At 38.6% G+C, this 11,190-nt stretch overlaps 1 protein-coding gene across 5 annotated transcripts in view; it reads right to left on the reverse strand.

Annotated features, from left to right (window-relative positions):
- Window positions 1–1,976: 1,976 nt before the first annotated feature.
- LOC110181946 (terminal nucleotidyltransferase 5C) overlaps window positions 1,977–11,190 on the reverse strand; it is a 54,493-nt gene continuing 45,279 nt past the window's right edge. For 4 of the 5 annotated variants that reach the window (XM_020949886.2, XM_086828336.1, XM_020949893.2 and 1 more), the window contains one exon: window positions 1,977–7,260. In XM_020949886.2, the coding sequence (XP_020805545.2) occupies window positions 5,593–7,260 (1,668 nt within the window). In that variant the 3' untranslated portion in view covers window positions 1,977–5,592. Of the gene's footprint in view, window positions 7,261–7,321; window positions 11,154–11,190 lie in introns of those variants that run through there. The other variant, XM_020949910.2, reaches the window with a different exon arrangement.

The following is an 11,190-nucleotide window of genomic DNA, read 5'->3' on the forward strand; positions in this document are numbered from 1 at the left end:
TATGATGATTAACTATGAACAGCAAGTATCTATGAACATTAAGTAACTCTGAACAGTAAGTATCCATGACCAGTAATTAACTATGATCAGTAATTAACTCTGACCAGTAAGGATCTATGACAAGTAAGTAACTATGATCAGTAAGTTTCAATGAACATTAAGTATCTATGACTAGTAAGTAACTATGATCAGAAAATATCTATTACCAGTAAGTATGTATGTGTGATCAGTTACTAACTTTGAACACTAATAAACAATGACTTGCAACTTTTGTAACACAACACATTTCTGAGACTTGGCCGGCAGCAGTCACTTCGTTCCGGGGATGTGAGAACCAGTTGGGAATCATATGTTATGATGATTAACTATGAACAGCAAGTATCTATGAACATTAAGTAACTCTGAACAGTAAGTATCTATGACCAGTAATTAACTATGATCAGTAATTAACTCTGACCAGTAAGGATCTATGAGCATTAAGTAACTATGAGTAGTAAGTAACTCTGAACAGTAAGTATCTATGAACAGTAATTATCTTTGACCCGTAAGTATCTATGACTAGTATGTATGTATGTATGATCAGTTACTAACTTTGAACACAAATAAACAATGACTTGCAACTTTTGTAACACAACACATTTCTGAGACATGGCCGGCAGTAGTCACTTCGTTCCGGGGATGTTAGAACTAGTTGGCAATCATATGTACAGATGTGCGAGATTTGTTTTGGAACAAATTTAAGAGCAAGCTATTAGAATTAAACTATGAAGATATTCGTCTATATAATGTTACATATATATAAGTCGGAGAATGGCGAATCGGTGGACTATATATATATACATGTGTATATGTAACATTTGTTCCTGTCATATATAATATGTCTGCTCGTTAAAAATAATTTGACCAAAACAATATATATATTAAGAACAAATACTAAAAAATACAAACAGTAATTTAAATTGCAGAAAAAAGCTAACTGGCACAAAACCCAAAGCTTTTGAAAAGCTTTTCGAATCCCATGGCGCGTATACTTAATTTTTTAAAATATATGCGTATACTTAATATTTGCAAATATTAAGTATACGCATCAAGTCATGCTTGTTTTAAGCTCTTATTGAAGTTTTAATGATTTGCTAAAGACATATATTTATCTAAGTAGCAGGTGTCTGCGCCCCAGGTATTTGTTTTGCTTGAAATTGTGTGTCTTTATGGCTATATGAATGCCTGCCGCTATTGGCTGGCGCCTCATCTACATAGACTTGTTATCTATTTTTGGCTCGCTTAGTATCTTTTCAGGCACGCGAAAAACTCTTTGGGCCATTAACGGGCTAATCAAAATGCATAAATCACCAATATCCCAGATGCCAACTATAAACACGCTGCCGCATGGCGAACCGTTCACCTGCGCCGGCTTCCAATCCAATGTGTATTTGTCATATTTCCAACCTATCAACATCTTCGTGGGTCATATAACATAGCCAGACTGGCAATGGCTGCATATATGTTGTTGTAGTTGTTGTTGTTGCAACAAAAACACAAAAAATTATACAATTACCCGAAAACACAGGCGAATTAAATTGTACTCTCGTAGAAAAAGTGAAACCGGGCGGCCAGAAGAAGCGAAAGCCGCCGCCGTCGACGATGAAGATGAAGATGAAAATGAAGATGAAGTTGTAGTCCGAGTTGGAGCTCCAGTCCAAGTTCCAGTCCCAGGCCATGGATGTGGATGCACTTCGGTGTGTCTCCATCGGCGTCGCCTCTCTCATAATCGGCAGATGTTAGCCATAAAAATTGGAAAGGAGGAAACAGTTGCTTCGTCGTCGTCGTTGTCCAATGGATTGGAATGGCCAACTGGTTATAGATGGCGAATCTGCCAACGAACTTCTCGAGCCCCGGTGTCCATATAATGCCCAAAACCCCCCTCATCCCAACCTCTTCATACCCAAACCGAGAGTGATAAATGCTTAAGCGGGGGATTTATATTTTTTGTTTTTTGTATATTTTTTTTGTAATCATTTTTCGTTGGTTTTATACTTTTTAGGTAATTTTTGTTTGTTTTTATTGAAATTCCTTAGATCGCAAGAAGCGCACAGAAGTAATATGTATGGTAATTGTTTTGTATATGGTATAGATATAGATACATTATTATTATTATCATTTATAGATATAATGTAATATGTAAGTAATATTTATATATTGTTGTGTGTGGGTGTGTTTCGTGTGTGTGTGTGATATAGTGGGGTGTGTTTGGTGTGTATGTTTGTTGGTATAATAATTAGATATACGTAATTAAGTATATATTATATACAAATCTCAATGGATTGTTGATTGATTTGCTTGAATTTACAATTATATCTGGTATCTGTATCTTGTATCTGGTATCTTTATCTGTATATATATATGTAGATGTAGATGTATAAATTTAAGATTACACGCTAGAGATATTTCAAAAAATGTCCACTTCTCTACAGGCTTATCCAACTAACATACAGCTAAATAATATATATATATGTGTATATATCTATATTTTATTGTTATTGTATTGTATTGTATGGTATTGTATTGTATGTAAAACCCAAGCATTATTTTGCTGTGGGACCCAAATATATTAAAAATAAACCCTCTTCTCTTTTCTGCAATTGGCAAAACCAAACAGTTTTCATTCGTTTCTTCCTTACTTTTTTTTTGTAATTTTCCCTTTTTGGTTTAGGATTTTGATTCAGTTTTAGTTTCGCGGTTTCAGTGTTCAGTTTTTTGTTTTGCTTAGGTTTTCTTCACGTTTTAAAGTTTGCACTAAATAAAATGTTTTTGCAGACTGCAAATTGGAATACGTTGGCTTTGGACCTTGTCGAATATGCATTAGATAATCTGGATATATACACATACATACAGCGTACATCGTTCATTATGTCACAATGTTTAAACTAAAGTTAATACATAAATTCAAAACACAAGTTCAGGGGGGTTAACATTATACAAAAGAGTGTGTTGTTTGTGTGTGGTGTGTGTGTGTGTGGTGTAGTTGTGTGTGATTGGTAAAAAATTCTCAAAGAATGCACACAGAGAGGAAACATCGTAATCATCAACGTCATTCAACATCATCATCATCATCGTCATCATCGTGGACCGTTTGTCTTTCATTTTTGTTGTGAATATAAATATATATACTATATATTTATCGGGCATTATGAGAATACATATATATATTTTCTTGTATTTTTATTGCAATTGCAAAAAGAGGAGACTTACACATAAAGCAAACACTTCTTGAGGTTTCTCTTATATTTCTTTTTTTGTTATTTTCATTTTGTTTGTAGCATTCAAAGTATAAATATTTTTGTTGTTTTTAGAGAATATTTATGTTTCATATGCATAAATATATATATGTATATATATATCAGTTTAACATTCATACACATTATCACCCTTCTTTTTTCATTAGCAAATACTCCATAACAATCAATCAATCAATCATTCACATACGTGTTGCTGTTGCTTGACACACCGAAAATGTTCTACAAAATATTACACTTCTCAGAGATTTTCCCTATATAAATATATATATTTTTTATCGTTTTTGTTGCTTGATTTTCTTTACATTTAATTAAGTTGTTTGTTTTTTTTTTTTTTTTTTTTTTTTGTGTTTTGTGAATTGAATTTCATTGAGCAACTCTTTCCTTGATGCCTAGAGATACATCCTCTGAATATCCGCCTCGTCGTCGTTGTTCTCCTCCGACATCTTCTACTACATTTCAATTTGACTAATATTTACATATATCATCGTTGAATTTATCATCGTTTCAGCCTGCAATTAGATTGTTGCTTGGAATTTCCAGACTGGAAGAGAGCCCAACACTCGCTGCACTTGGCCCACAAAAAGGTCAATTCATAATTAACAGGCTGCTGCTGCCGGCTTTAAATCATTTTTCTTCAGTTTTTCTTTTTTTTTGCTTTTCTGTGTGTGTGTGTGTGTGTTTGTTTATTTAAAAAAATACAATGTTAGGTGGTGTGTGGTTGGTGGGTGGGTTGTGCGGGGGCAAATCCAAAATTAAGTCATATTCAGCTTTAGCTTTTTAGGGGTTTTGTTTATTACAAAAAAAAAAAAATGATCATGGGCAAAGTTGGAAAAAGATGAAAACGATTTTGGACCGAGCTAACAAATTGAATTTTGGCATTACATTAGTTTTTTCATTTGGTGTTTCCCTTTCTAATTTTTTTGGTAATTTTTGATTTTTTTTTTTGATTTTACAAATTGAAATTTAGTTGTAGACACACAAGTAACGTGGAGAGGAGCCTAGTGACAATCCTTAACTATGATAGGTTCGATTCGAAATCGTTTTCAATCCATCTTGGCGTGGCTTATTTTGGGTCTTGGATGGTATGTGGGTTAGTGGCATGAGAGTCTCTTTAACAACATCTAACAGCGGCTGAATGTTCAGTCTGCAGGCATGTATATATTATTAAAGTAGGAGCGTGTGCCAAGGGTGTCGGTGTCGGTGTCTGTGTCGGTGTCGGTGGTGGGAAAGTCTTCTTGCAAGTCGACATTTGGGTCACATTGAATATATATATATATACACATATATCGATTGAATTGCATTAGAAAAGGAGCTGTTGTTAAGTTAAGACCTCTCATCGTACACAGATAACGAAAAGAATTAGCCAACCGAATGAATAACGACGAATTAACAACAGTAATCGAAACAGTATACATAGGGGCAAGACAGGGCAAGCCAACATGAATGACCCTCATCCCCTTCTCTCTCTCTTTCTAATCTCTCTCCCTCTCTCTCTCTTTCCCTCGACATCCTTCTAGACAAACTGGACTTGCTGTTGCTCCTGTTGCTCGGTCACATTGAGGTATGAGTCCTCGCCCAGCAGCAACACACTGGGCGCCGAGCCATCGTGCGGATAAAAGTAGGCAAATTGTCCGCTGTATGTGCCCGCCGCCGATCTTCCGCCGTCCTCCAATTGACTGTAGACGGGCAGTCCGTTGATCTGCTGAGGTGTCAGCACCAAGCTGCCCGTAATACCGCCGCCTCCTCCGGGTTCTGTTGCCTCTGTTGTGTCTGCTACGGTTGCTGCTGCTGTTGCTGCTGCTGCTGTTGTTGCTGCTGTTGCTGCTGCTGCTGTTGTTGCTGCTGTTGCTGCTGTTGCTGCAACTACTGCCTCCTGATTCATTATGTTGCTCTTCTTCGATGTCCTTGTCATGGTTGCTGCTGCTACTGCTACTATTGATGCTTCTGTTGCTGTAGTGATCTCTCCTGCCATTGCTGTTGCTTCAGCTCCTTGCCGAGTCTGAGTTTGAGTCTGAGTCTTATTCTTTTTCTTGCTGCTATTGCTGGTGCTAATTGGTTGACTGTTCGCGGGTATGTTATGGTGAGGGACTTGGGTTCCGGGTGCTATTAGTGACTGTGATGATTGTGGTGCTATAAGTGCTGTTTCTAGTGGTGGTTCCGTTTCAGTTTCAGCCAAAAGCGACGATCCCAATGTATTCTCTGACCACTGTTGATGTTGCTGATGGAACTGCTGATGCTGCTGCTGATGCTGATGCTGATGCTGATGCTGATGATGATGCTGCTGCTGCTGCTCCAATCACGTGCTCAGCCAGGTGGAGTTGCACGTGCAGATGGTGCTGGGGATCACAGGTGCATAGTAGACGCCATTGGCATAGATGAGTCCCGGCGGACCGGCCTGTATTTGTATGGTCTGTGGAGCGGCTGTCGCCGTCTGATCCGTGCTGCTCGTGCAACAGACGGCAGCGGGAGCGGCCTGCTGCACGTAGATCGTCTGTGGCGCCTGGCCGGTTGGCGGTGCCTGTGAGACCAAAGTCAATGTGGTGGCTTGCTGCGGCTGCTGTTGCGTCTGTGCCTGCTGCAGCTGCTGCGCTGTGTCCAGGAACTGATGCTGCTGACGTTGCTGTTGCTGCTGCTGCTGCTGGTGTTGCTGCTGCTGCTGCTGCTGTTGATGTTGCTGATGCTGGTGTTGCTGGTGCTGTTGCTGTTGCTGTTGTTGGTACTGTTCTTGGTGTTGCTTCTCCTGTTTGTTGAAGAGCACCTGGGCGGCCAGCGACTGAATGAGATGGAGCGTCTGTCGTCGCTCGTGCCCCATCAGGCAGACAGTCGACATTTCGACCACTTCGCGTAAATGCATCAGGTACTGATACTGCAGCGGTTCCTCATCGACGCCCCAGAAATGGTTACGCAAGTAGGCCTCCAACTTGGTCGTCTGCGTATTGATGTCCGGGAAGTCGATGAAGAAGCGCGAGCACATATATCGCTCAAGGGTCTTGATGAGCTGCGAGTCGACGGCCTTGTAGTTGCGCACCAATAGATTGCAGTACTTGAGCAGGCCGCCGCCTCGTATCTCCTCCGGTTGACGCGTTGAGATCAGTTTCTTTTGCAAATGGTAGAGGGCCTCCTGGAAGTCTCCATACACCGACTCGCCGACCACCGTCGGATAGAAGTTCTCCGAGATGGGCAGAGCGGCGCAGTCGTAGAAGAGTAGCAACGAATCGAGTACTATTTGGAACGAGTCCACGGAGAACTCAAACTGTCGCCGCATGGTATCGACGAACTTCAGCTCGACATTCTTGTGTCCTGGCGAATTGCCCAGCGAGATGAGCGACCAGCGGTCACCGTCATTGTTATTATTCACCTTAACCATCTTGCCGACATAGGCCTCCTTCAGGGAGCACGTGTAGATGCGTCGCTTGCAGACGCCCTCCGGCATTAGGTCGAGCAATGTGTTGAGCACGGCCACCTTGACGCGGTCAAAGACGCGCGGCGAACTCAGCTCGATGGCGAATATCAGATCCAGGTCATTGTACGGCTGATCCTCGCTGGCTAAAACATGACTAGCTGCCCCGCCATTGAGACGGATGTCCTTAACTAACACCCCGGCGCCGCCGGCATTCACCTCTGCCTCCAGCTTGCGGCGCACCAGATTGACCAGGTCCTTGAGCGTCACCTCCAGTGTGGGAAAGTTACCGCGTCCATGTATGGCCACCTTCTCGTCCATCACGTTGTGCAGCTTGCTCACCTGCTCGAACGAGAGCACGGCCAGCCGCTGTGTCCCACCGGTATCGACGCTCTCCAGGGATCCATGGTCCGATGTTGAGGCAATCGATGAGCCCGAGCTGGGCGATGGCGGTGGTGTCTCGGTGCCACCGTCCGAGTGGAAACCATCATCGATCTGATAAACGTCCATTCTGTTGCTGCGCTGCTGATGATATAACGGTTCGGCTCCGTCTAGTGTCCCGCACTGTAATGATAAGGGAACAAAGAAGATTAGTTGGATTTACTTTGCATACTAATTCTAGTACCTATTATCAATCTGTTTTTATTTTTTTGAATCTATTGTATATCTATTATATCTTATACTGATTCTGGCTGGTTAGAATACCATCGTTCTTGTTATTGTAACTAAAGCGGTTGGCTCGTCTTTTACGGTTTTGTTGGAAAAAACCGAATTTTTTATTAGGAATTTTGGGTGGAAGTGGAAATGTCGAGGTCAAACGAATGAAGTCTGGTTAAAAAGCAAGTGATTATTATTCAATAGCCTCGCTTGATGGCTTGTAAAATGTTTAAAAAATTATTTTGGGGGGGAAAATGTAAAAATAATTGAGTAAATGGAACATTGAATACTAGTTGAAAATAGTCTTTTCATTTTCAACTCTCGTTAAGCACTTTTTTAGCCATTTCTTTTAATTTCCTGTAAACTCTAATGCCAAATTTGTTGATTATTTTGTTTTTCAGACCGTGTACGTGTTTGTCTTCCCTTCTATTTCCAAATTTATCAACCTGCCGCACTTTGGTTTTTTGTTTTTTTGATTCTATTTGTTATTATGTTTTTGCTCTTTGTTGTCGTTTCATCATCATCATCATGATATTGTCACTGTTATTTATTTATTTATTTTTGCCATTTTATCTAGCCAATGCCAAATGCCGCCCGGGGGCTTCTTTTAATTAATTAATTTGCTTTAAATTCGCTAAATTTGTTCCTCGGTGTGTGAGTGCGGCCTACGCGCTAAACATTAAATTCTGTGCTATTTATTGCTTATTTTATTTCACTTTTTTCTAGTGTATCTGTGTTGGTAGTTTTATTTGATTGCTTCTGCCTGTTTTGTTCCCACCAACAAGCCAAAAGATCGACGGCAATAACAACATCGACATTGGTTTTTGGCATCGCAACCCAAAATTGTGGATCGTATCGTATCGTATTGGTTCGAAAAATGCTCCCGAGACAAAAGTTCCGCGTTGTTATCGACCAGGCGACGTTTCTCTGATACTGATTCTGATTCTATTCTGTTTTCTATGCCTTTTCTATTACTTTTTCTATTTGTTTTATTTTTCCTTTTCTGTTTCCAAAAACAATCCCTACCATTCCTAGTCTCGTTTCCCTATTCCCATCCCCCCCAAAGTATTTTTTTGCCTTCCGTTTATACATACATGGCCCATTATATCGTTTAGCTCTATCTCTTGTATAAGTTTTATCTGTGGTGTGTATATGTATGAGTTTTGGGCTCTCGTTTTTTTCATTTTTCTTTCTTTTTTTTATCATTTTGTTTGTGCGTTCACTCACAAAACAAAAACAAAAAAATAGAGAAAGAAAGAATTTAATTTTGTGGCATAACTGGCTGGCAACCACAAAATATATATATACATAATATAGTTATAGTTAGTGGGGTTAGATGGCTAAACGAGTTAAGGAAGCCATTTCACCGATTGCCATAATACAATTCAAATTCACAAAATGGGACTCTTCGGATCGCATGATTCACAGTGCAGTTCAAAACAACTTAGTTAACCCCGAGAATATGCCGCGCGTACCGATTTCGGACGACCTGCCGATTTGCACAATATATATATAGTATAGTCTCCTCACCCAGTCGCATGCAAATCCAAACTAAAATACAACAAAACAATACATTCACACGGCGTAAAAAAATAAAGAAATATATATGTACATTAAAACTGAGATCAGAGCAGTGCTGTCTCGTTGGCTACAAATGTTTGATCTAAGTCAGACAGGGGCACTTGGAGGTTCTTCCAGCTCCCAGATTATCCCCATGATCTTAAAAATCGTTTTTTTGTTATGAATCTTGTACTAAATACGAGAATATATCCGGGATATTTGCAAACTTCCAACTTTAGGTTATCTACTTTCTATTATTCAGCAAATATTGCGCTTGAAGCTGATGCAATAATTGCTTATCGCCTTTTTTATTGCCCAATGATAATGATTATATGAATGTGCCTGAGTAGAGACCCAGACTATATTTGGAAAGTTTCAATACTTTGTTTAGTTTTAAAGGTGAAATTTAATTGATAAACCACTATTTGAATATTTTCAAAGTTGATTACAGTATTTTGAAATGTTTTAAGTAAAAACTTATATAATTTCCCTCAATTAGTTTGGTTCCGCATTTTACTACCGGTTACCAACTTATTTAAAATTAAAATTAAAATTGTTTCTAGACTTTTCCTTTATCCTAATATATGTATATTTTTTATTATTCTCCCTGCTTATATTCCGACAACACTGTCTGCTTTTTAAACTCACGAGGGCGAGTGCATTAATTTGTGGTCGCTTTTCGTGTGAATTGGGTAATATAACTAAAATTTGTTTTGGTCCCCCCTGATGTCGCTGATATTTAGTGTATGAATCTTTGAGTCTTGGGAAATGAGAGCCGAGTGAACTGCCGCGTGGCTGGGTTCACACTTCTGAATGGGGTTTGGGTATATACACGAGCAACATATTGTTATTCACTCAGTTCCAGTTAAAAGTCTGGCTTCTTTGCTGTTTTTTTGTTTTTTTTTTTTCTGCCAGACAATTAGTTGTTTATTAATTGCTATTGACGTCTCCGCCGCACACAGCACAAATTGCCGCTGTCATGTATTTATTGTAATTGTTTAAACTGCATTTTCATGAGGCAATCGCCAATCGAAATTGTGAAGAATTTGCCCTTGAAGATATGCATCCAGGAACTCCCCTGGTCAGCATTAGTTTTCTTAGTTTCTCCCTTTCAAAATATAATTAACACCGCTGCGCTAGTTAATAACTTGAACAAAGTGTGAAATCAAATCGATTTTTATAATTTTTCTGTTAATTACTTTCTATAGTTTCGATTGAGTGTTTTTTTGCTGTGCACTAAAAGCAATATTTGGGTTTTGTTAGTTGAAAATCAACCGGATATTTATTAAGTTTACATAAGAATCCAATTTTAAATATAACAAATAATGAAATCAATTATTATTTCAGTTTAAATGTAGTTCTTTCACTTGTTTATTATTATACAAATTATTTCGTAACCGAATTTTGTAAGTTTTAGATCTTTTTTAATTATCAAATATTTTCAAAGTTTTGCTGAATCAATATTTGATTAAATAGCCGTCAAGAAATTTAGTTTTTGCATCGTTAGACTTTAATTTCACCAATTTAAGAAATGTTTATTACTTAAGTAATTTATTTCACAAAAGGGGATTTTAAAAATGTCATAATATAAAATAATATAAATTACAGCAGCCTATTAATTATATTTTTAAGTCGTTTCTAAATAATACATTATGGAATTTCGGAAATGTTTATATATTAGTAGCTGTTATTTTTAACTCATAGATTTCTGAATTAAAGAATTGATTTCTTTATAAAAATGGGATCCTTCAACTCCATTCCCTTTTCCCCAAAACTAAACACTTTAATTTCACAATTATGGTAACACGCACACACTCACACACACTCTTAGGTAAATACAACCGCAAATTAACGCTGTAATTTTCACCAATTTCTGTGGCTAAATTCGTAAACTTCAAAACGCTGTAGTTGTTGTTGTAGTTTTGTAAATGCACTATGCATCATTATCATTAGGTTTATCATTATCATAACGGTGTTTTAGTGGCAGTGTGCAGCTGCTGCCTCACGTCAACATGCAAACAGGTGCAAGCTCTACCGTACGTGAGTGCTGTGCGTGCTCTGTGTGCATGTATTGGTGTTGGCCTAGACTGGTCTCAAATAAAAGTGAAAATCGTTGTTGTTGTCTTTCTCTCTCTTCCCATCTACTCTTTCGCCGCTGAAGAAAGCAGCAAACAACAATGGCAGAAAGTCTCTTACACGAAAATTCAAAGCCTACACACACAATCGCACACTTAAATATACGAAGAAACAAGTGTAAAAAGGCTTAGTTTTGTATTT

This window comes from Drosophila serrata, unplaced genomic scaffold (assembly GCF_035046125.1).
Source record: "Drosophila serrata isolate PLE 108 unplaced genomic scaffold, ASM3504612v1 contig_184, whole genome shotgun sequence".
Lineage (NCBI taxonomy): Eukaryota > Metazoa > Arthropoda > Insecta > Diptera > Drosophilidae > Drosophila > Drosophila serrata.